This window comes from Vicia villosa, linkage group LG3, assembly GCF_029867415.1.
Source record: "Vicia villosa cultivar HV-30 ecotype Madison, WI linkage group LG3, Vvil1.0, whole genome shotgun sequence".
NCBI classification, from domain to species: Eukaryota; Viridiplantae; Streptophyta; class Magnoliopsida; order Fabales; family Fabaceae; genus Vicia; species Vicia villosa.
In genome coordinates, this window is record NC_081182.1 from 76899998 (window position 1) to 76926153 (window position 26156).

Consider the following 26156-nt stretch of genomic DNA (forward strand, 5'->3'; position numbering starts at 1 on the left):
GCTCGGCGTCTCCAACATTTCTTTGATGTATGTGGAGGAAAGCTTGTGATTAAAACACTTGTTGAAAGGTGTATTGAATGATTCTCTTAAAATAGAATGCATAACCGAATTAACTGGGAACTACCCTGCCCCGGGTTAAAATGTGGGTTATTTCATACAGAAAGAAACACCAACTTCTAGGCTCAAAGGGGGTGAACGAGGGATTAACTTCCTTATTTCTCCAGTGTTTGGGAATTGAAACAATGCCTGTACATCGTCAGCAAAGTTTTATTTGAAAGCATACAGTTCAACAACCTGGGTATTTTGTTGTCATCATCCTCCCTCCAATCTTTGCATAAAACACAAGTTTGATAGAGAAAGCAAAATAGAATTTTTTTTTTTTTTTTTTTGTAAAAGAAGCATAAACATAGACATAGTAGATGAAAATGAATTCAAACATACGATGCTCATTTCATTAAAATCACCATTCTGGAATGAAAAAAGTTTAAAAGCCATCAATACAACTGAGGAAATGCAAACAGTAGGGAAACATCTTTCTAAATCATGGCCTGCTGCCCCTTGATGGAAATGACAATGAAGATCAGACCTAAAACCTTATGGAAGAGGATTTCGAGGAGGAAGAATCAACTTGATGGTAGATAGATAACTTTAAAGATGGAGACAGACAAGGATAAGTTTCATGGATAACCTGAATGTATGTATGCAAATGATGCAATTGTTGTTTACATTTTTTTTTTTTTTGAGTTTCAAAGAACTTAAGATATTAATTTGCAAACATTCAAGCATTGGATTAAAGCATTAATCAAGTTATCATCAAAATCAATCATCCATTTTGGTGGATTAGAGTTTTCACCCCATCAACACCCAAGATCCATTGAGTTTGATGAAACTTACGATGTTTACAAAAAAGACCTCTAAGTTCATTGAAAATCAAAGGAAAAGATTTTTATGAATGTATGAATGCATGAATGCCACATATACAGAAATGGTAACACAAACATGGTGCACATAAGATAGGTTCAAAAGTTCAACGTCACGAGCATGAGGTCAAAGAACCAAACATGGGATAGTACTAGGGGTTAATCACCTGCACAACATGTTCTACTGATACGTCAGAGTCCACATTCTTCTTTCGGATATTACCGGCTTGCACAACTGAACTTGTGAGCCAATAATATTCTCAAGAAAAACTCGTCTGAGTGTGGCTCTCCGCATGACAACTAATCCAAGTCTTCACCTGAATAGTTTCTGCGCCACAACCTAATAAGGCCAGGATGGGTTGGGGTTCTACGACCAACTCAGCTTCTACAGTTCAATGAAAGCAATAATGTCTTCGCAACTGAACTTGCTAAACATATAGCACCAACAAGGAACCTCCACTGAGCGGAAGGATTCTCATGCCAGCTTTTTAAGGACTGAACTCCTTGTATGCCATACATGACTATACCCTCCACCTAATTCTTATGTGTACTTAATCCGGGTTAGGATTTGTCCATAATGTATCTCAAGTGACAGAACCACACATATATCAAGAATAGCATGAAATAACAAGTATGTACAAAATAACCAAGTATAAGCAAATATTAAAGTGATCTAAAACTCTAAGGTAACCCCTCTTTAAAAAGATTTTCACTCCCCAGCAGAGTCGCCAGTTCTGTAAACTCGGTTTTTTGAGGCGAACTGACTCCTTGCTCTTTTTATATTTTTTATTTTTTTTTATTATTATTTTTTGCAAGAGTCGCCACCGACTTTTATTTTATCCAACATTTAGGAAAGGCATAAAAGAACAGGAAAGACCTTTTGACAGATTTTGGGTTCGGGGGGTTGGTTATACAAAGGGAAGGTTTTAAGCACCCTTTGTATCCATGGTTATCCATGGGCTCTTAGTTTTGCTTAGATCACTTTTTAAATGCTTTGTTGATTTGAAAATAGAAGAAGTGAAGGAGATGAAGAGGCTAACCTAGTGCATAAAATAAAAGTTTAAGGAGAGAATGATCTGACCAAAATAAGAAACCAACAGTTGACCGACGCATTACCACTTGGGGATCCAGATGAACTTATTATCTTTAGCACCACTTTGCATTAAGCACATTAAAATTCTGATGAAAATCGGGCAAAGTAACGGCTGTTTTCGGGTAAAATCCTTATCTCAATGCCTTGGAATTAACCATCAAGGACTTTCAAGGAAATACCTGCATACGCAAACAGACAACAATCCAATGCCAGACAGAACAATCACAGAGTAATAACAGAATAAGGGTCCAGAGGCACTAAGTCCATAAGTCCGAATCTCCAAAATGCTAGGGATAGTAACCAGTAGTCCAAGAGAGAACCTTAAGCATTTTTTTTAGATTTTTGTTGTTTATTAGTGTTTTAGCATAAAAGTAAAGTATGGTCCAAGTGGACAAAAAGAAAATAGCGGAAACATAAACATAGCGTCCAAATGGACAAAGAGAAAATAGCGGAATATAAACGTCCAAATGGACAAAGAGAAAATGACAGAAATATAAATAATATGTCCAAATGGACAAAGAAAAAAAAATAGCAGAAATATAAATAATATGTCCAAATGGACAAAGAAAAAATAGCAGAAATATAAATAATATGTCCAAATGGACAAAGAAAAAATAGCAGAAATATAAATAATATGTCCAAATGGACAAAGGAAAAATAGCAGAAATATAAATAATATGTCCAAGTGGACAAAGAAAAAATAACAGAAACATAAATAATATGTCCAAGTGGACAAAGAAAAAATAACAGAAACATAAATAATATGTCCAAATGGACAAAAAAAAAATGGCAGAAATATAAATAATATGTCCAAATGGACAAAGAAAATATGGCAGAAATATAAATAATATGTCCAAATGGACAAAGAAAAAATAGCAGAAATATAAATAATATGTCCAAATGGACAAAGAAAAAATAGCAGAAATATAAATAATATGTCCAAATGGACAAAGAAAAAATAACAGAAATATAAATAATAAATAATAAAATAAAGCATAAAGCAAGAAATATAAAGAACAATATAATAAAATGCGGAAATTAAAGTCAATTGTTAGTATGTTAGCACGTGAATCATCTTGAAGCTAGTCAAGTATATTTACGATGTTAGTGAAGATCGATGGTGAGTGAATGATGATCTCGGATTTAAAGTTAATGAAAATTTATCAGAAGCTTGATAGAATCATAGCGACTACACGATAAATTTCCAAAAGTCTTAAATCAACTGCATACAATCTCTGCCATATTTGATCTTTTATTCCAATTCGGGACAAAGAAAAAGATAAGAAATAATATCAAATAATATACAAAAATAAATATAAAACAAATTAAACTCAATTCATTTTTTTTTGTGATTTTTTTGGAATTGATTTTAAGTTAATTAACAAGTTAATTAAACAAATAATTATACAAATAATTAAACTTAACAAGAAAAATATTATTTTATATGTCAAAAATTAGATTATAAAAAATATAAACCTAAATCTAAAAGGAAAATATTTTTGGAGTTTTTTGATTGGTTAAAAATAATTAAAAAGCAATATTTACATAATTACTAATTAATTAAGCAATATAAATTAATTATGAAAAGAAATAAAATATTTTTATGTTAAAAATTAAATAAACATTTTATCAACTTAAAACTAAAATTAAAACATTTTTTTTTGAGAAATTGAAAATATGCATAAATATGGAGTTTTTAATTCATGAACTCCTAACACTACTACATATTAAAAATTACATTGTACTTACTCTATGATGTTCCAAGAGTGGAAAAGAGTGATTGAAATTGATTGAAAGTGGCTATTTGAATGAGCCTTGATTTTTACAAGTTTATTGAAACTTTTGGAAAATATAAAACTTATGCTATGGATTTGGTGTTTGTTGTTGTGCTCTCCTCTTGTTTCTCCCTTTTTTTTTCCTCTCTTGAATGAAGAAAATGAAGTTCTATTTATAGGCAAAGAGTTTGATCTTGGAAGTCTTGCAAGTGGAAATTGTCATGATTGATTTTGTGGAAAAAATATGATAATGGAATATTTTCAATGAGTGTATTTCTTAACCATGGTTAAAACACTCAAGTATTATTCTCTTCAACCTTGCAATAATATATTTAAGCATCTTGAATTGGTCTTGATTGGCAACCATAAGCATCTTTGATAATATCTTTGAATTATCTCACTTTAATTAAACTTTAAATGAATAAAATTTAATTAAAATGAAATAAAAATGTCATGAATCATGGATGGGTCGTGGATGCCCTTTAAACATATGAGAATCAAGATTGAATCACAAAAGAATTGGCCTTTTTGAAAAAAAATCAAATTTTGGTCATTACTTGTTTCATGCATTTTTCCAAAAAAAGTCAACTTCATCAAGGCATATCTCCCTCAATTTTGATCCTATGAAAGTGTTCTTTAACTTTTTGGAAAGCCCAATATGTCCTCTACAAGTCACTTTGGAAGTGTTTCTGCATTTGGAGAATTTATCTTGATGATATGGGCTTTGACAAAAAACTGCTTTTCGTTGACTTTGAAAATGACCCGTAATGTTTTGTCTTATATCTCTTAGGCGGAAGCATTTCTTGACCTTGGTCCCAACATCAAAGTTGTAGAGAATTGAATTTCCTTGAGAATGAGCTTTGGTTGGAATTTTTCTGATAAATTATGAGAGAGTTATGGTCGGTCAAAGTTCAGTTGACTTTCAGGTAAAAAACTCTAATTTTGCAATTTTGAGTTTTGTTGATTTCTGAACTTTTCTTGATGAATTATGATCAATCCTCGATCAAATAGTGAATATTACTTCAAATGATTGATGTTGACCAAAAATCTTGATTTTTGACTGTAGTTGACTTTTTCTCGATGAACTGCAGTTTTGCGATCTTTCATTGAATCAAGGTCTTCTCCTCAATTGAATGACATGAATGGATTATAATGTTGATTTGAAGGCCTTTGAATCATATTTTGAGTCTTGGAATCATCTCCTGATTAAAAGTCGATCCTCTGGTGAAATTAGGTCAAAACCCTAATTTTGGCGCTTCTGGCGATCTTGAGAGTTGTCTGCCTTAAACTGAGCCATCCTTGGACTTGAATATTGATTGAAGGAACCTTTGAATCTTGAGAGAATTTTGAACCTCTTGTGGGCCTCAAAACCCTTAATTCTTCAGCTTTCTCTTGATCATTCTCCTGTCTTTTAAACACACAAGCAACAAACTTTTTTTCTTTTTATTTTTTTTGTTAGTAAATAAAAATATGCATGACGATAAATGATAATGATAAATGATAATGATAATGATCATAATACTTTAGAAAATGATGTGACCCCAGAGGTCAAAAATTGGGGTGCAACAGGTGTTATTGAGAAACGTGTTCGGATTATTAAGTGAAGTTGGAATTTATTCGGTTAATCGAAGAATTAATAAAGTGGAATATGTTGGAAAAATAATATTAGAAATAATATTATTATTGGATTTTATTTATTTGAGATAAAGTCGAATTTAATTGGATTAATCGGAAAATAATATTAAGGGTAATAATATTATTTGTTGGAGCATAATTATTTATTTGACTACTCTATTTTATCAAATTGGGCCTATTTAGTTAGAAGTGGAATTATATGGATTAAGCCCAATATGAATAATATAGTAAGGGTTTGGTAAGAGTAGAGGTATCATAACTTTGGCTTATTTTGGAGAGGAGGAAGAGGAAGAAAGGGGAAGAACAACAAGGGGCAAAAGCTAGGGTTTGAAGCACATTGAAGAGGTAAGGGGGAGAATCCCTAATCATTGTGGGTTAGTATAATGGGGTAATGGGTAGGTTAATATATTTATATTTGTCCATAGTTGAATCCTATAAAAAAAATGTGTTTTGATTTCTATTTCCCATTTTGAGAACTGTTGAGAAATTGAAATTTGAAAACGAAGTTTAATGCCGAAACGATATATCCTGTATGCATATATGTGTGAAAACGAAACTGAAAAGGAAATATTAGTTGCTTACTATAGCTCATTTCCTTTCTTTATAGATTCCCCTTTAATCAAGTACTGTAGCGATATGAAATTCTTTTCATTTACTGTAGCGGGCATTACGTTTATTTGTTGTATTAACATGTTCATATACGATGGCATGGTGGATTCACTATAGCTATATTTCTATAATGTAGAGCATGCTATGAGGAAATGCATGTCATATACTTGCTCTTCACCTGTTGGTAGCTTTTGTTTTAATTAGAAACAAATCTCATAGTCACTTACTGTAGCGTGTGTACATGGAGAATGAATCAGTATCTTCCTTTTTTTCTCTATGCCCTGTTTCGTTAGTGTTTCCCATTCATTCCCATGGCTACTATTAATTGGCTAATAGGTAGATAAAACAATGACCACATGATATTTATTTAATGGAAATGCCACTGTGTTAGCTATGGACCACATGAAAATGTGAAAACACTACACTTTAATGATAGAAAATATAAGATAGATACAAACCACACTACACTTTAATGATAGAAAATATAAGATAGATACAAACCACACTACACTTTAATGATAGAAAATATTAGATATATAAATATTTAGATTAATTGGTAAATAGGCATGTTTGAATGAAATTGATTTCTATGTAAAATAATATGTTCCTAATAAAGATAGTAATTGGATTGTATTTTTATTATGGTTCTAAAATTGAAATTAGAAATAGTTAGATGATAAAAATACTAATGTCTTGTTGGTTTAATATGGAAGTGAGTAAACCATATGAAATTGACAAATAGTGAGTTAACATATGATAGTGTTAATTAATAGTGTTGATTGAAATATTGGATTGGAATTGTGTGTTGATTATTATATGTGAATAATGCTTATGTGATGAGAATGTTGTGTACAATATTGTGGAATAATTCATTGAGTGAATTATTGTGATATGCTAAATGTTGAGATGGTAGAGATGATCTTAATTGCATATGGTTGATTAACCTTGTACATACATTCATATCATGGATGCCTTGAAACAAAGGTGGTTTGCTTTGAAACATAAGCGAGGCTTAGATTCTAAAGTGAATCGGAAGCGGTAAACTATATGTTTACGTTTGGTGGGCTTTGGTCTTGTCCGGATCGGAAGCGTGGCTTGGATTCTAGATATTGAATCGGAAAGCGGTGAAACTTTGGATTCACAATTCGGTACCACATGCATAGCGTCACATATCTTGCATTGAGTCACATTAAAATTATGCGATAATTGAATATGTGAAGTTGATGTAGTTGTGATATGTGTATGAGCTTGATAATTGAAACGAGTGAGGTTTGAATATGAATTTGATTAAATGTGTGAATATGTGATAATTATGGTTGTGTACATAATTGAGAATATAATATTAGAGTTGAAATATTATACTCTTTAAGCTTGTTGTATACTTGATAATATGTGAAATATAGGTTGATTACTATTATCTACATGGTTATACATAGTGTGATTAATTACTTGAATTGTTGATTTAACCATTGTATTCCGTTATACTTCTTCATAATGGTTCGTATTCTCACCCTTCTGTTTTAATGTTGCCCTCGTTTGGCGACATGCAGGTTTGACGATTAGTAGCTGGGTGTGATGTAGTCGGAGTTTCTTCCGAGTTGCTTGGTAATTAAGTAGCGAGTCGATGCTCTGGTCATGTAACACTGGGTAGCTTAGATGTTGAACTCATGTTCTATTTACTTATGTATTTTGTTATAACTTGTGAACCTGTTTAATTGGTTACTTGTTGTTGAGAGGCTTTAGGCCAAATATTATGATCATGGTATGGGACATGTATCATTTATATGAAACACATGAGTATTACTTTCTGCTGTTAATGCATATTCTGGATGAATTATGATTATATGTAAGGTGTTATTCGAAATGACCAGGTGTATTGTATTTGTGGATAAATGCTGTCGGTTTTTAAAAGCTTTTCAGTTTTTGAAAACGTCGATGTGACGCCCTTTGAGTTATATGCATGCTTATTCTCTGATTATATGCTTAGTATTTTATGGGGTAAAAAGGGGTGTTACAAGAAGCATCTCCATATTCTGCAGCAGGAATTTCCGAGTCTCCATTCTCAAGTGCTTGAAGAATGGCAGCTAGATTCCATGGAGCAGAAGGACCTTCAACTTCTGGTGGGTCAACAACTTCTGGAATGACCAAGTTTGGATCTTTCTCAGACGGGTTTTCCCTCAGGTAGTCAAAGAGAATCTTGAAGTCTCCTAGCAGAACAGGATAGTCAGGAATAAAGATAACCATATCCCTGCATGGATTTGCTTCCATTTCAGCAGCCAGTCTTAATACTTCCAATTCATCCACAAAGGGCTTCTCCTCAGCAGCAACACAATTTCTGAGAGGATGGTAGTATATACCATTATCTTCCTCCAGAAGGTAACCAGGGTAACCCGGGGCAGCCGCCACTAGTCTTTTCTGTACTCCCATTGCTTCTACTTGAAAATCCTTGCGAAATCTTCTCCAGAGATTTCTTGTAGAAACATCATCCAGACCATTTAGGAATGCATCCTTCAGAAGGTCTAGACTGCTAATCACCTCATGTCTGAAAAGTTCCAGGTAGGTATAGGGTTCAGGTTCAGGCGGATTGAAGGTGAATTTGTAGTCAGGGTAGAGAAGACAGTAAGGTTTGGATTTTCTGGTAGGTAAGGGATGGGATATAGAAGGTGGAGGTACGGTGGATGAGGAAGAAGGGATATCTGAGAGAATGATTGATGAGGATGGAATATCAGAAATGATAGATTGAGACGAGGATGGAGTGTTTGTAAAGGGAATTGGTGAGAAAGATTTATCAGAAGGAGTTGGGGGAAGAATACTTAAAGGTGTGGGGTTTAGAATGGGAGAGGAGAAGGATGATGGAGAAGGATTTGGTAAGGTGAAGTTTACTTTTGGTTCAGAAGGAGGTGATTGGGGAGAAGGTTTAGGGACAGAAGGAGGTGGAGTAAAAACCTTTCTGGAGATTTGTACAGAAGAAGAAGATCTTGTTCTGCGAAAGGAATCTCTGATCCTTTTATCTCTTCGTTCTTCAGAGTCCACCTTGTCAGGATCATAGGTGACTCTCAACTTCTTGGCTTTCTCAGCCTCATCTTCTTGGGCTTTTCTTTTTAGCCTAGCCTTTAGTTCCTTCTGATCCTTCTTCAAAAGATCAGCTTTGGACGGAAGTAATCTGCCACGGATCCAAGCAGGATCAATATCTGATTGCTTCCTAACACAATCTTCCAGGTAGGACTTGACAACCTGATGCAGTTCTTCTTGAAACAGGGAGGCAAAACCTTCAGCAACAACTCTTCTTGAGAGAATGTCAGGAAAACTTTGGCACACAGAAGGTACATTTTTAATGAGTTCTAATCTGAACAGATCCACACCATTAAAAATGGGACCTTGAACTACTCCAAGCAAATGGGATGCATTGAGTTTTCTGATGGAGTCCAGCACTTTGCTTTCAGTAAGAATGTCTGAAATCATTCTTCCAAACGGAATAGTCGTTCTTGGAAGATGAGGGTACTTCGCCCTTTCCTCTTCTCTTGACTCAAGGATTGAAGTCTTCAGATTCTCAAACAGAATGTGAGAGATGTTGATCTCAGTCTTTTTGCCAATGCAGAAAAGAGTGTGCTTGTGATCTGGACTGATGTAAGAGGAGGAGAGCATCCTTTTTCTGTGGTGAAGAGAACCCAGAATAATCTCAGCCCATACCCTATAAAATGGCCTCAAGGTGCCTGTGTTATTAGAGTCAATCCCAGAAGACTTAGAGATTTGTTTTTCAACTATTGACCAATCAACAGATGTATATCGAAAACCAGACCAACCTTCTTCATCATTCAGATTGTATAGCTTCCTGATCAGTTTTTCAGAGATAACCACTTCATGCCAGAGCACGAATGAAATGATGGCCGTTGGGGTAACCGTTGCATGTACCCAGAAATCTTTCACAAGATCAGGATAAATTGGACCAACCAATCTATTGAGATACTTGGACCATCCTTGCTCAAGGATTCTTGCATCACACTGAAAGCCATTCGCTTTAAGATTGTTGAAATCCACAGCAGTTTCACATAAAACCTCCAAGTCCTTCGTGGGTATCAAGCAAGTTTTCAAAGGAGCATATTCATAATTTCGTAGAAGGATTTGTGAAGAAGTAAGTCTTTCTTTTGAGGAAGATGAGCAAGAGGAAGAGTTCATGATGATAATGCTTTGAGATCAAATCAGAAAACTAGGGTTTGAAGGGAAATGCAACGAAGTGAATGCACAAAATAGAGAGAAAGAGAGAAAAAGAGGGAATGAAGATGAAGCGGGTTATTTAAAAGATTTAAAAAAGAAATCATTATGCATTTAATGAGAAATGACATTAGGAGAGAGAACACAGTAAATGAAATGATTTAATACAGTTACCTAGGTCGGCGTCTTTTCAACTGCACGCTTTGTACAAACCGTACAGACACGTGTTCACTATCAGATAATAGATGACAGCTGTAAATTTCAGAATAGACTTTACGCCTTCAGATTCTGATCACTGCTTCTGATCTGATCAAGTTTCTCTTCTGGAAACACTCCTTCTGAAGTGTGCTGATATAAATTTGAATGATCTTCTGATCCATTACTTCTGATATACACAGCTTCTGGAGGTTCACTTCTTTGTTCTGCAGCTTCTGATAAGACAAAACTGTATCTGCAGAAATTCTTAAGCGCTTTGTTTCATTAGAAACAAGTTTATCATCAAACCAGACATTTATTGATTCGTCCACAATCAATGTTTCAATATTGTATATTCTGTAGCATTTAGAGCATTCAGAAAAATCAAGAACGAAACATCAATGCTTTAGAGACAAACAAACCAGATGGTTCCAAGACTAATAAACTTCTTTTCTGATTTCCCGCGAGCATAGTTTCTTCAACAGATTTAAGAACCAGAACTTGGAAGACAATCTTTCTTCCCTTCAAGTGTTGAGACCAACTTGAGTCCAGGAGACATGTCATGTTGATTTTTATCTTCTTTGTCGCCAAGAGGATCTGCAAAAGAAATAGTCTTTTTCTTTGGTACCCACATTTTCTTGGGTCCTTTCTTGTTAGTTCTCCTCAAGTTCTGATTGAACTTGGGTTTAACATTGTAAGCAATAGGAGGAACAGCATGATAATTCTTAATGTGAGTTTCATGATATTTCCTAGGTTGTGTCACATGCTTTTTGGTGTGTGTTATGTGAAAACTTTGAGCATGTGAAGTGTGCCTAATATCATGGGAGTGGCCATACTTGAACTGATCATACAATGGCTTGTATGTGAGTTTCATTTCATCAACAGGTTCAAGTTTGTATGGGGTTTCACCCTCAAAACCAATGCCAACTCTTTTGTTTCCAGACACAGCATATATCATAGAAGCTAGCTGACTTCTGCCAATACTTCTAGATAAGAACTTCCTGAAACTTAAATCATATTCTTTCAGAATATGGTTTAGACTAGGAGTGGATTTTTCTGAATCAGAAGGAGATCCAACATTATTGGATAATTTTAAAAGTTTTTCTTTTAATTCAGAATTTTCCAACTCAAGCTTCTTTGTTTCAAATTCAAATAGCTTTTTCAGCTTTTTGTATTTGAGACTAATCTGAGACTTGAGTTCCAGAAGTTCAGTTAGACCGGAAACTAACTCATCTCAAGTAAGTTCAGAAAATACCTCTTCAGAATCTGATTCTGATGTAGATTCTGATCCATCATCTTCTGTCGCCATCAGCGCACAGTTGGCCTGCTCATCTTCAGAGTCTGAATCATCTTCTGACTCATCCCAGGTTGCCATAAGACCTTTCTTCTTATGAAATTTCTTCTTGGGATTTTCCTTCTGAAGATTTGGACATTCATTCTTGAAGTGTCCAGGCTCATTGCATTCATAGCACATGACCTTCTTCTTGTCAAATCTTCTGTCATCAGAAGATTCTCCACGTTCAAATTTCTTTGAACTTCTGAAGCCTCTGAACTTCCTTTGCTTGGTCTTCCAGAGTTGATTTAGCCTTCTGGAGATCAGGGACAGTTCATCTTCTTCTTCAGATTCTGATTCTTCAGGATCTTCTTCTCTAGCCTGAAAAGCGTTAGTGCATTTCTTGATATTGGATTTTAATGCAATAGACTTACCTTTCTTTTGAGGCTCATTTGCGTCCAGCTCTATTTCATGACTTCTCAAGGCACTGATGAGCTCTTCCAGAGAAACTTCATTCAGATTCTTTGCAATCTTGAATGCAGTCACCATAGGACCCCATCTTCTGGGTAAGCTTCTGATGATCTTCTTTACGTGATCAGCCTTGGTGTATCCCTTGTCAAGAACTCTCAATCCAGCAGTAAGAGTTTGAAATCTTGAAAACATTTTTTCAATGTCTTCATCATCCTCCATCTTGAAGGCTTCATACTTCTGGATTAAAGCTAGAGCTTTAGTCTCCTTGACTTGAGCATTTCCTTCATGAGTCATTTTCAAGGACTCATATATGTCATAGGCCGTTTCCCTGTTAGATATCTTCTCATACTCAGCATGAGAGATAGCATTCAGCAAAACAGTTCTGCATTTATGATGATTCCTGAAAAGCTTCTTCTGATCATCATTCATTTCTTGCCTTGTCAGCTTTACGCCACTGGCATTTACTGGATGTTTGTAACCATCCATCAGAAGATCCCATAGATCACCATCTAGACCAAGAAAGTAACTTTCCAGTTTATCTTTCCAGTATTCAAAATTTTCACCATCAAATACCGGCGGTCTAGTATAACCATTGTTACCGTTGTATTGCTCAGCAGAGCCAGATGTAGATGCAGGTGTAGGTGTAGACTTTTCACTTTCATCAACCATCTTTTACTGAAGCGTTTTTCTCTTCCTGAATCTTTTCTAAACACGGTTAAGTGCTTGCACCTTAGAACCGGCGCTCTGATGCCAATTGAAGGATAGAAAAACACTTAGAAAGGGGGGGTTTGAATAAGTGTAGCTTTAAAAACTTGACAGATAAAAATAAATTGCACAGTTATTTTTATCCTGGTTCGTTGTTAACTAAACTACTCCAGTCCACCCCCGCAGAGATGATTTACCTCAACTGAGGATTTAATCCACTAATCGCACGGATTACAATGGTTTTCCACTTAGTCAGCAACTAAGTCTTCCAGAGTCTTCTGATCACACACTGATCACTCCAGGAACACTGCTTAGATACCCTCTAAGACTTTTCTAGAGTCTACTGATCCACACGATCACTCTAGTTACAATCTGCTTAGTTCACTCCTAAGACTTCCTAGAGTATTCTGATCCACACGATCACTCTAGTTCCTTACAACTTAATGTAATTCTAAGAGTATTACAATTGCTTCTTAAAAGCGATAATCACAAACTGTGATATTTCTCTTAATCGTTTAAGCTTAATCTCACTAATATATTACAACAACAATGTAGTGAGCTTTGATGAAGATGAAGATTCTGAGTTTAGATTTGAACAGCGTTTCAGCAAGTTTGATATGAGTTGTTTTGGTGCAGAATCGTTAACCTTGCTTCTCATCAGAACTTCATATTTATAGGCGTTGGAGAAGATGACCGTTGAATGCATTTAATGCTTTGCGTGTTCCGTACAGCATCGCATTTAATGTTATACGCTTTTGTCAACTACCTCGAGCCTTGTTCACGCTGTGTCTACTGACGTAGCCTTTAGTAGCTTTTAACGTTCCTTTTGTCAGTCAGCGTAGCCTGCCACTTGTACTTCCTTCTGATCTGATGTTTGTGAATACAACGTTTGAATATCATCAGAGTCAAACAGCTTGGTGCATAGCATCTTCTGATCTTCTGACCTTGAAGTGCTTCTGAGCGTGATACCATCAGAACTTCAGTGCTTCTGTTCTCTTGTTCTTCTGATGCTTCCATAGACTCATGTTCTGATTCTGCTTCGACCATCTTCTGATGTCTTGCCAGACCATGTTCTGATGTTGCATGCTGAACCCTTTGAGACAAAGCTTCTGAGCGCTGAATTATGCGTACTCTTTATATATATTTCCTGAAAGGGAAATTGCATTGGATTAGAGTACCATATAATCTTAAGCAAAATTCATATTATTGTTATCATCAAAACTAAGATAATTGATCAGAACAAATCTTGTTCTAACAACAACAAGGCATCAAAGAAAATATTTGCTAGCTTTTCCAAGCATGAGTCTGGCCTGCCAAAAAAATCAAAGCCTAAGTCTGGCCTGTGGCCTGTCATAGGGTTGTTTTTTGGCTTGAGCCTAGCCTTTTCTAAGGAATGATTAGCCTACTTAAAAAGCCTATACCATTTGAACTTGTGTAAATAAGAAATTTAACTAATGTTTTTATTCTAGAAAATCAAAAGTACAATAAGACTAAATATTTGTCTACATTGACTTATTTGAGCTTACATGGTAGCATAAGTTTTGTGAGATAATTTGTTGAAGAACTTATGAAAACAACTTATGACATTATTCATAAGGTTTTTTTAACTTACTTTTATAAGTTCTTCAAGATAACCAAACTTTACTTTTGTGTTTTAATATAAAGTACAAAATAAAATAAAAATAAGGGTTAATAGGTATTTTTACACCCCTGTAATGGTAGCGAATTTCGCTTTTCCCCCCTCCGTTGCCAAAAGCAGGTTTTGGAAACGGTTTTTTCAAAAAAATCGTTGCCAAAACCTGCCTTTGACAACGGAGGGGAGAAAAGCAAAATTCGCTAACATTACAGGAGTGTAAATGCCTATTAACCCTAAAAATAAATTTATTCTTACTTATTAAAATAGACCGATCTGATAGACTTAAAAGATTTTTTATGGCCTCTGGCCTAGCCTATTTAGCTAAATAGGCTTATAAAAAAGCATAGGATTTTTCTACTTAAAAAAAACATGGTCTTGCTTTGGCCTGTGCAGGCAGGGCCGGTCCTGACTTTTTAGAGGCCCGGGGCAAATATAAAAAATAGGCCCTTAAAAAATTGAACGATTAATCAAAAGATTTAGTTATAAATAATATTAATGTTGCTAATTTTTTTAAATATATTTATTATAAAATAAATTTATTAATATATCTTTTTATAAAAAAAATTATTTGAATTAAGTTTGTTTACAACTTTCTTCTTTTCTCGATATTAAGAGAGTAGAAGTCGTAAGTAGTAATTACATAAAAATAATTTTTTTCAGTTGTTTTGTGACACTTTGATAAACCGTCAAATTTTATTGCAATTGATCTAGAATGGAAAGAGTTGAATTAATTAAAAATTTATAAAAATTATAGGTTAGACAACTTAATTCATGTTTTAAACTTATTAATTTATTTTATTATCCATAGATTCATAAAAATTAATTAAAAATAACACTAATATCCAATTTTTAAAATATATTATTATAAAATAAAATTAACAAATATATATTTTTTATAAAAAAAATCAAATCACTAATAATTATATAATTATATGATAGTATTTCTAATAATTTAATCATATAATAAATTTTTGAATATTTAATAACAAAAAAATAGCTATTATTTAAAATTTATATTAAAGAAATAAAATCAAAAAGCTCAATATTATATTAAAAAGTGGTAGTAGGCAATTCAGTTATTTAGCTTAGTTGGTAATATTTGTACTTCTAAAGGAATAATGCCTAGATTCAAGTTGTTTTGGCATTTTATGAAAATATAAATAATTAAAAACATAAAACGCCACTGCAAGTCTCGAACCTGAGACTACGGGTTAGTTACATAACGCCATTGCCATTGCGCCATAAGTACCACACGCTGAAGGGTTTCAAAATAAAATATATATAATTATTTTACTGTATAATTCACAAAGCCCATATCAAAAAAATTTGAGGCCCCTCTTTTTTTGAGGCCCTGGGCTGTGGGCCTGCTTGCCCAGGCCCAGGGCCGACCCTGTGTGCAGGCTAGGCCGTAAATCCTTGTTAGTTGGTCTGACCTATTCCCACCCCTATTGTCGTACCTAGAGGTAGTAGAGCTGATATAATTCATTAAAAAAATGCTTCATATATATGAGATCATTGCAAAGTCCTCAATTTTACAAGGAATATGCGATTAGAATTTCGTTCAACATCATCATCAAGTGAATAAATCAACAAGTTTTCAGATTAAATACTCAAAATTGGCAATTAAAATATTTTAGAGTCAAGTTGGTTATGTTGACATCACAATTTCAATTAAGTTTTTAATATCTTATTTTAATGGCCTAATTGAAGCCATTTTTAAAAGTATTTATCCTGATTTGGTTAACAACTACAAATACTCTAATTTTCTTTGAAGTAGAGTAATCTAAGCTTCCATCATTGAAGTTGTAGATGATATCAATGATTATGTCACCAAAATTATATTATGCGTGTTATGTCTTTTTAACATAATACTTACAATAAAAATTCATTATAAATCCTTTGACTTATGCTTAACATCTTATGATTTTACTATAGGAGAAGAAAATGAATATCTAAGTTGTGACTCGATTGACAAATTTAAGGTTAATGACTTTGATGCCTATGAACATTTATTCATAATTGTGGATTTTATTCATATTTTTTCATAATGTTATTTTAATTCTGAGTGCATTTCCTTTAAAATTATTACTACTTATTTTAGATTCTATTCTTTCTAACTTTATTCCAATTTTGCCCATATATAAGTATTCGTAATTTTTTATGGTATTTTGCTTCACATCAACTACATCTATATTTTTTTATAAGCAAAATTGTATTAAGAACAAGTATAAGGGATACTGAACCCGAAATACAAAGAGAACAAAGCAAAAGCACTAAAAGCAACTGCACAAGAACTAAAAGAAACTAAAAGCAAGATGCTTCAACCTGGTTCATACCCAAACTGGTTCTTTTAGTTTAGGCCCATCAAGATAGCAGATAAGGAATTGGTCTTGGTTTTTGGTTTAGAAATAGGCCCTGGGTCAACCCGACCCAACCTATCAAGATGAAAAGAGGCTTCAACCTGGTTCATACCCACTAGTTTACAAATGGCCATTTTCCACTATTTTCTCTATCATCTAAAGCCTCTTAAATGAACAACTGTTGCTCATATTTAGCCTTTGACTTGGGAACTCAAACATCTGTATATTCACTAGCTAACTTTACTTGATCTACCTTTCCGTTTCTAGCACCTTTTTCTATTGCTAATACATCAAGTACGACTAAAGCATAATTGTGTTTTCCCATGAACCAACGTCGCTTGCCCTAGAACTGCCTAGGTTATCATCTAATTCTCCTCCCATATCATCTTCCTCATGATCAACTCACCTCAATTCACGGGCTGCTTCTGCCATCCCGCCGGGAAATCAATCCCCAATGAACCATGTGAATCCTCAACTATCTTCAAACTAAAGAAGGATCCATTAATCTTCACATTTAGAACTTCATTCAAAACTATTGAGCATCGAGTTCTCACCATAATCTTGACCACAATCATCTTTGTTTGCTTTCATGTGTCACCGTCTGCACACATGAAAACTCCTACTGGCTTGGCAATGAAGTCGAAGAAGTCAACATTACAAACGTGACAAGGGATTCCGTAAATCTCCAACCAAGTGACATGTTCCCTATCAATGTCTTAAGGATGCCACCTCATAATCTCCTTTAAACACTGATGCAACCAATCCTTTCATGAATCTACCAAGTCGTCCAAAGCACTCTCCTCACAACCTTCACGCAAACATAGGTTGGTACCCATTGGAGTAGCTTTAACAACGGAAAAAACCTTCCATGTTGAAGTAATCTTGGATGAAATAAGTCGCTCCCGAATTTTCTACAACTCCAATGAAAGCTTTGTTGAACAACTTCCTAAGATTTTCGTCTTTAACATTGTACTTCAAATGAGTTGGAGTAAAGCCATTTTCATTTACTTTAATTAAGAAGTTCCTCTTTACATGCTTAGGGTTGTTTTTTTTACAATATTCACTTAAGATTTAGGGTCTCCACGCGAATCCGCTTTACCTCCCCCAAAAGGATGGTTAACCTCTGTTTCTTTCTCCTTTGTAGAACTTATTCTTCCCTAAAAACTAACCATAGTCGAGTCTTGAATTCTCTGAAACCTAGAGATGTTAACGAAAGGCTTCTGGTTACCCAGTAAGATGTTATACAACTTAGTAGGTAGCATCTTAACGTCTTTCACTCCAAAAATCTAACAAATCCATACCTCATCCATATGATATATCTCTTAGCCGGAATAATCACCTCATCCACCTCTCCATATCTCTGAACTCCTCATACATCTCCTTGGCTCTACAATGCTTCAAAAAACCCGTGAAGAAGAGCGAGGTGGCACTTTTGATAAGGTTTCTGTGAATGCCCAATAATATGTTGCCCTAGCACCTTTCCCTCCTCCTTCTTACCAAATACTACCACTATCCCTCTCCCATTCCGTTTTATTGTCTCTAAACTATATTTATATTAATTGTATCAACTATATCTTAATTATATCAATGTGATATATTATTACATCTATCCAAATTTAACATTTATTTTAATTGAGCTTTATTTTGCAAATAAAATTCATTCAACCAAACAAAAATTTATCCTTCCTAATTTTACATCAAAGCTCTAGTCATACCCCTTAAATCATTTTTATTAGTTTACTCTTTTGACCCTAAATTTACCAATAGTTGTTATTTCATGTTTAATAATTAATAAACATAGATTATTCATTTTTCCAGCATTGTTAAGTTTCAAGTTGACACGTTCTTGAGTTAAAAAATTAAAATTTAAAAATCGACACGTTCTTTGTCAATATTGCATAAAAAACCATTCAACCAAAACAACGAACAATGAATCCAAATCGTGCCTGAACCCAATCGAACTTCAAAAATCCTCCGATCCTCTCTGCCACAACCACAATCATCTCCATACAAGAACCATTTCTGTATCAGTACATTCCATATGCACGCCGTCGTTTGGCCCCAAAATTTCCACCTCTTGTGAATCCGAACAAGAAATGGCAAGTACGATGATGAACGAAGCTAGTAGTAGCAGCACTAAAACCCCAAAGGAAAGCGTTGTTGTTGATTGCGGAAAACGTCGAAGCTCTTGTGGTTATTGTAGATCTACCCGTCACAATAGTATCTCTCACGGTTTGTTTTCTATCTCTTGAATTCCCCTAAAATTCAGTCTCAGCTGTATCGATTCTGTTCAATTTGTGAGGTTTTAAGCTGGAAAATTGAATTTTTTATTTTATTGTAGTTGTTGGGTTGTATACTTTAAGACTATGAGTTTGGATTTTTTTCTTTTTGAAAATTCTCACTGGGTTGTTTGAATTTTTTGTTGTTATCTTCTGGGTACTTTCATTTCTGTGATGAATCAATTTTTGTGATTAGTTGTTTGTTTCGTTTTCTCTTGTCACAGGTATGTTGGCAGAAAGCCTTACAGTGGATGACTATCAAGGTTGGTGTTGTTTGCTATTTCTCTCTGTTTGTGTCTCTTTTCAATTTGATAATGCTGGCATTTTGCACTGATATTTTTTGATAACAAGTAAGATATGGAAAGACTGAAATTAACAAGCCTGATTTTGCTTTGTGATGTGATGCACCGTCTGTAGCATCGACACCTCTAAAAAAGGTGTGTCCGTAGCAGTATCGATGTCCAAAACCGACACCGACACTTGTGACTACATTTAATTTATTATTTTTTCAAATTATTACTGGTGTCGACGTGTCAAAGTCGGTGTGGTGTTTCCGTTGTCCGTGTGTGACATGGTTTGGAACTCTATATTACAAATCAAAATCGATGCAAGTGTCTTCAATGTTTTCCTCTTCAAAGTGTTGATTTGTGAGTTTTGATGTCCTTTTTGATACTATGAATGAAGTGATGGTCTTTTCCATCATGGTTTAGCCCTCTCTTCTACATTGGCCTCCATATTATAGTGTTCCAAATCTGCTTCTGCTTTGGGAGAGATTTGTAATTGAACTGTTATTTAACAAGTAAGATAGTAGCTGACCAAGTCAGGCTTAATAACTAGGTTAGCATGGCTGAGTAACCTTTCAAGGACAATGAACTAGTAACTAACTTCCCCACTACTAAGCAACTTCTCTTGTAACTCTCTCCTCCTGACCCCTTTAAAAATGTAAGGCATATCTCATCTAAAAGGAGGACTGATTATTCACGTGATAGCCACTGAGGCAAAAACCCTGTTGCTAGAGGCCTAGATACCCCTTGATCCTAACAGAAACACTAAGCTTTCTCATTTAGCTGTTGAAAAAGAGCTTTGATTTAACACTCTAAACTAAGTTAATTTGCTGATATGACCTTGTTCAGGTTAACTCAATTTTATCTTCTTTTCTTTTGGTAGCCCTTCTTGACCAGGGCTGGAGGAGATCTGGATGTTTTCTTTACAAACCAGAGATGGAGAAAACATGTTGCCCTTCCTATACAATCCGCTTGAAAGCAGGTGACTTTGTTCCCTCTAAGGAACAACTTCGTGTATCTAGACGAATGCAAAGGTATGCTTACTTCATTTGATATTTCTCTGAGTTGAGAGACATACGAATTTTAACTTTTCAATTGATGGTATTGAAATTAGTAACCTTTATTACTTTTATTTTTCAACTTCAAAAGCTTTGTTGGCATCATTATAGACATGATATGGGAGTATATTATACAATTATCTTGAATAAAATAGAATTGACACTCATTTGACTGATATAGTTTACTGTCATTCTCTTTCTCTGCTAATCCGACTTTAATTGTGGTGAAGGAAGCTCAATGGGGGGAAGAGTTCATTGTTAGTAGTCAATTTCTCAAGATAAGACTTGAGGACAAGTCTGTTTTTCTAGCGGCGGATAGGGATAGGACTGGGTTCGGGCCTAAGCCCAACGACTAAGCTGAATAGGGAAGTTAGTTACTGATGTGATGTGGCATTATAGTCACTCAGTTGAGTCAATTCTGTTATAAGTGAAATGACTATATGATTAGGGCGAGTGGGGTGAGAAAAAAGGATGCAGTCGGAGTTTGTTCGGAGAGTTACTCTCTGTTAGAAGCATATTGCTTTGGTCAGGAGTTCTTGAACTCAGGTTTGCCACTTTATGTGCTGTTTCCACCATTGTAGAGCCCGAGCTCATCTTTACCATTCAGTAAAATAGAGTTTTGTTATGTGATACTTGCCGGTTATTGTACTAAAGAAACATTTCTATTTACATTTAATTTCTATTCACTATCTTAAAGGAATAAATTTTTGGGATTTTTGTCACCTTTCGGTGAATGATGACTTGGTTTTTTCATGCAACACTTTCTTGTATACTAGTGTCTTTATAAAGTAAAAAAGTGTAGGTGAGTTGGATCTTGATAGCTAACCAGAGTTAGGGAAAGTTTTAAAGTTCATTGAGTGCTTATAAAGGTGTACTACTAAAATATTGTCTACCAATGAAGTTCTCACATCGACAGCAACATTCAAACTCACATACTTGTGGGATATGAATTGAATGCTTATCAAACTGGACCGAGACCGACCTTTGTTGTCATATACTAATGTCTTTACACGAGTTCAATTGCCACCAATTTTTTTTATAATTAAAATCTCTTTTTTTTTTTTATAAAAAAAATTCCTTTGGAGGTGGGGGTGGGTGAAAATTTGAATTGCATTGCTTGCATCAATATATTACCATAAGATGTTGTTTCTCCTTTCCTTTATCTTAGGAGGAATTTTCAAGGTGGTTAAGTACATGGGATATTATATTTTTCTATTATACGCAATTCGCTTCATTTGATTTGTAGCCCATAAATGTTCAAATTTCTTAGTTTCACTTTTCACCAATTATTGTTCTTTCTTCCTAGGTTTTTAGATGGAACCTTGGATGTTAAAAGAGTTGATGCCACAGGGGAACCAAATACTTCAAAAAATTCAGGAAGCCTTGTCCATAATAATCCATCATGCTTCATGTCAGAAGAATCTCTATCTGTTGGCAACAAAGAGGTGGATGAAGTTGATAAATCTTTGCAATATTTATCGGATCAGATTGATAATGTAGTACAAATGTTCACTGAGAACGGGGAATTTCCATCTGGTATTCAATTACCAAAAGCTTCAGTCAGAATGGTTTCACAGGGGAAAAAGAAGTTATTAACCAATGGATCCGAGGATCTCTTGTATAGTAGCAATATAGCCTTTCAAGTGGCTGCATCTATAAACCGAGCACAGTCAAGGGACAAGGATGGTAATGATTCAAAACCATCAAGAGATAGTGAGAAGGAGAATGGATCTTATCCAAAAATTATTGCAGAAAAGCTGGTAGCATCTTTAGACTCAACAGTAAAATTATCTGGTCTGTCTACCAGGGCTTGCAATGGTCATATCAATTTTTATACTTATAGTAAGCAAGTTTCCCAGAATGGAACTGTTCAAAATGCTGCAATTCCTAAGAAGTCTGGAATGAAGCTTGATAAGGGAGGAAATTGTTCGAATAGTCCCCAACATTGTCAGTTTAAAAAGCGAAAGCTTGAGATCCGTTTGAATAGATCCAGTTTTGATCCAAAAGAATATGCTTTATATAGAAAATATCAGAGCAAAGTACATAATGATAAACCACAAAATTACACTGAGAGTTCATATCGCAGATTTTTGGTTGATACTCCATTATTATATGTTTCACATACTGGGGATAGCACAGTCCCTCCTTGTGGTTTTGGCTCTTTCCATCAACAGTATTTAGTGGATGGCCAGTTAGTGGCAGTTGGGGTTATAGATATCCTTCCTAACTGTTTATCGAGTAAATATTTGTTCTGGGATCCAGACTTTGCCTTTCTATCACTAGGCAAGTACTCTGCACTTCAAGAAATTGGTTGGGTGAAAGATAACCAGGTTTATTGTCCTAGTCTCCAATACTATTATCTTGGCTACTATATTCACTCTTGCAACAAGATGAGGTACAAAGCTGCATATCGCCCTTCAGAGCTTTTATGTCCTCTTCGTTATCAGTAAGTTATTCAGTTCAGAGTGCACATGAAACCACTTCACCATGCTTGTAGTTTATTTATGAACTTGTCGAGCATTTAGTCATTTACTTAGTCTCTTGCTTTTTCGATAACAATTATTGGTGCATTCTCTATGCATGAGATAGATAACTCTAACTGTACCATAGATCGTTGTCTGAGTTTTGCTACTGAATTCTGACCACATTTCGCATGCTCTTTATATTATGTGAGACAAGGCTAACATCAATGCACGATCTCCAGGTGGGTTTCATTTGACATTGCAAGGCCTTTACTTGACAGAAAGCGTTATGTTGTCTTATCAGATGCTTCCATTTTACCAAATGGAGAGTCATCCCCACTTCAAGTTACTGAGGTTCAAGATTCAATGTTAATCCAGCTTGATGACAATGGTCAAGAAGATGCAAATGATGTTCCAATGCATGAAGATGAAGAAATGGTTGAGTTTGAATCGGAAAGCTCTGACGATGAACCTGATTTACAAACTAATTGTGAACCAGAAAATTGTGATTTCAGCAAAGTTTTGCTAGAGATAAAAGGATCTCGTCTGAGATACAAGGTATGTTTAGTACTATGCAAATAAATGTCCAGTTATTTCCTGTGCTTTAAACACTTTACCATCCTTAGAAAATGTTAGCTGTGAAAAATTGTAGAAAATACAGATATTACAAAATAGCGGCTATGTTTCAAACTGGTGAGTCTCAGACGTGTTGTCATCGAATCCTCTATCGCTGCTTTTTCCTAATCATGTCTCTCTGAAAAATATTACCAAGAAGAATATAATCTCCCCTTCCCCTACTTGTCAGTATTTTATTTGCAGGGAATATGATTGTGGAGAGAGGAAAGAGGATTTGGATCCAAGTGTGTAAGAAAAAACTAATATTCTAAATTGAAACTAGTCATGTTGCAGGTTTAGGTAGACATGCCTGTTTAACCATAGCAAATTTCTGCATGTTTTTCTTTTTGTCTCTTTCCGGTCTGACTTATTTGTCCACTTATACTTTGCATATACTGTACTATTCATCTCGAAGAATCTTCGAAGTGTGTTGGGTCCTGAGCAGCAGAGATACTTGGAGTCACAGTTGCAGAAATACAGGAGGGTTGTGGGTGCAGTGTTGTCTGAGCGCATGGTCTACTCTCTCGGTTAATTTATATCATTGAACTTCAATATAAGTTGCTACTGCTATGCTTCCCAGCAAATAAGATCCTGTATCCCGCTGTTGGAGCTGAATTTGATCCCGATTATCTTCAGGAATTCTGTAAACAAAATGACTTTTTGGTTAATGGTTTGTTTTTGTTTATCATGGATGATTTTCATTAAATTTCTTGTGCATTTGCATATATGGAGCTTAATTCAATTGCATATCTCTTTGCCAGCATGATGGTATTTATGCCAATTTAAAGTTCTCTCATTCAATTTTATGTTCTATGAAAGCTTAGTTATATGATGGTTAGATCAATGGAGATTAATTTATTCTGTTAATGGAAACGATGGATCCAAGTTATACTGGTTCCTTGGTCCTTTTTGGTTCATTCTGTGACTTGACTCCTTGGAAACATGACTCCTTGGTCCAGATTTTCATTTTTCTCCAGAACTCGGACTACAATCATATGAAAATAGAGGGAACGCAGCACATAACTTTCTCATTCAAATTGTTGTGCTCATAAACATCTCTCCTACTTTAGGTTTTTTAAAAAGACACAAAGCTATAAATTTTTAGCTACTACAGAAGCGTACCATAGCGGTTAGGATGAGGAGTCTACATCTCGGTTTTTGGAGGCTCAACGTGAGTATAACAAAGGCAGGCCTTATTCGTGAAGAATTTTTTTGTAAACGCGCGAAAATGCACTGGCTTCGAAGCGGAGAGACGTAACACTAAAGTTTTCCACCATTCAGCTACTGTACAACTGCTGTACGCAACAGTTTTTAGAAAATTGAAATGCTTCCGAGATCAAAATGGCATGTGTATCATTGCGAAGCAGTACTTTGATAAGTTATTTAGAGAAAATCATGGTTGTTAAAACTCGGTCCTGGAACTAGTGCAACCGGTTATCTCTGCAGAGGACAATAATAGGCTCTTGGAACGAATTAAAAAAGATGAATTATTCGAGGCCCTTAGTCAGATGCATGCAGATAAGTCTCCCGGACCCGACACTTTCAACCCGGCTTTCTATCAAAAGTTTTGGCATATCTGTGTGGATGATATTTTTAAGGCTGCTACAAATTGGCTAGAAAGAGGTTCCTTTCCGTCTTCTCTTAACATCACGAATATTTTTCTTATTCCCAAATGTTCTAAACCACATTCCGTGAAGGACCTGAGGCCTATATATTCCGTGAAGGACCTGAGGCCTATATCTTTGTGTAATGTTGCTTATAAGCTGGTTTCAAAACTTCTTGCTAATAGGTTGAAATGGTTTTTGGGTAAATATGTTTCGAAGGAACAATCTGCATTTGGGGAAAGGCGCTCTATTGATAATGCTATGATTGCTATTGAGGGTATCCATGCTCTTAAAAGGAGGACGAGTGGCAATAAAGCTTATTAGACGCTTAAGATTGACATTAGTTAAGTGTATGATCGGGTGGATTAGGGCTTTCGTAGAAGTATGCTCAGTAGGTTATGGTTTGATGAGAAATGGATCAATTGGATGATGATGTGTGTTACTTCAATGAACTACTCGATTCTTGTAAACTCAGATAGCATCAGACTTATTATACTAGGAAAAGGATTGAGACAAGGAGACCCTCTGTCCCCATACCTTTTCATTCTTGTTGCTGAAGGTCTTTCTGCTCTTATAAAAGGAGCGGGTTCCTGAGGGGACCTTCATCGAGTCCAAGTTTGCAGGGGGCACCTAGTGTGTCCCATCTTCTTTTTGCTGACGATTGTTTTCTTTTTTGCAGGGGCTAATATATAAGAGGTGACACACTTGATGGAGCTTTTTAAGATCTATGCTCTTGCGTCAGGCTAAGAGATAAACCTGACTAAATCTGAAGTCTTCTTCAGCCGTAACATCATTATACCGACCGAGGAGGATATTGCTAAAATTATGGGTGTTCGTCATGTCTTGAGTACAAGTGCTTATTTAGGGCCTTCCCTTGATGATTGTTAGAAGCAAGAATGAGACATTTGCTTTTATTAAGGATTGTATTTGGAAAATAAATAATTCTTGGAGAGGTAGGTCCTTGTCTAAA

At 35.1% G+C, this 26156-nt stretch overlaps 1 protein-coding gene across 1 annotated transcript; it reads left to right on the forward strand.

Moving 5' to 3' along the window:
- Nucleotides 1-18738: 18738 nt before the first annotated feature.
- On the forward strand, nucleotides 18739-24331 carry LOC131661940 (arginyl-tRNA--protein transferase 2-like). The gene is made up of 6 exons (XM_058931602.1): nucleotides 18739-19116; nucleotides 19388-19426; nucleotides 20331-20481; nucleotides 21812-22951; nucleotides 23210-23525; nucleotides 23998-24331. The coding sequence occupies exons 1-6, from the start codon at nucleotides 18981-18983 to the stop codon at nucleotides 24112-24114; spliced, it is 1899 nt and encodes a 632-aa protein (XP_058787585.1). The 5' UTR covers nucleotides 18739-18980; the 3' UTR covers nucleotides 24115-24331.
- Nucleotides 24332-26156: the final 1825 nt, after the last annotated feature.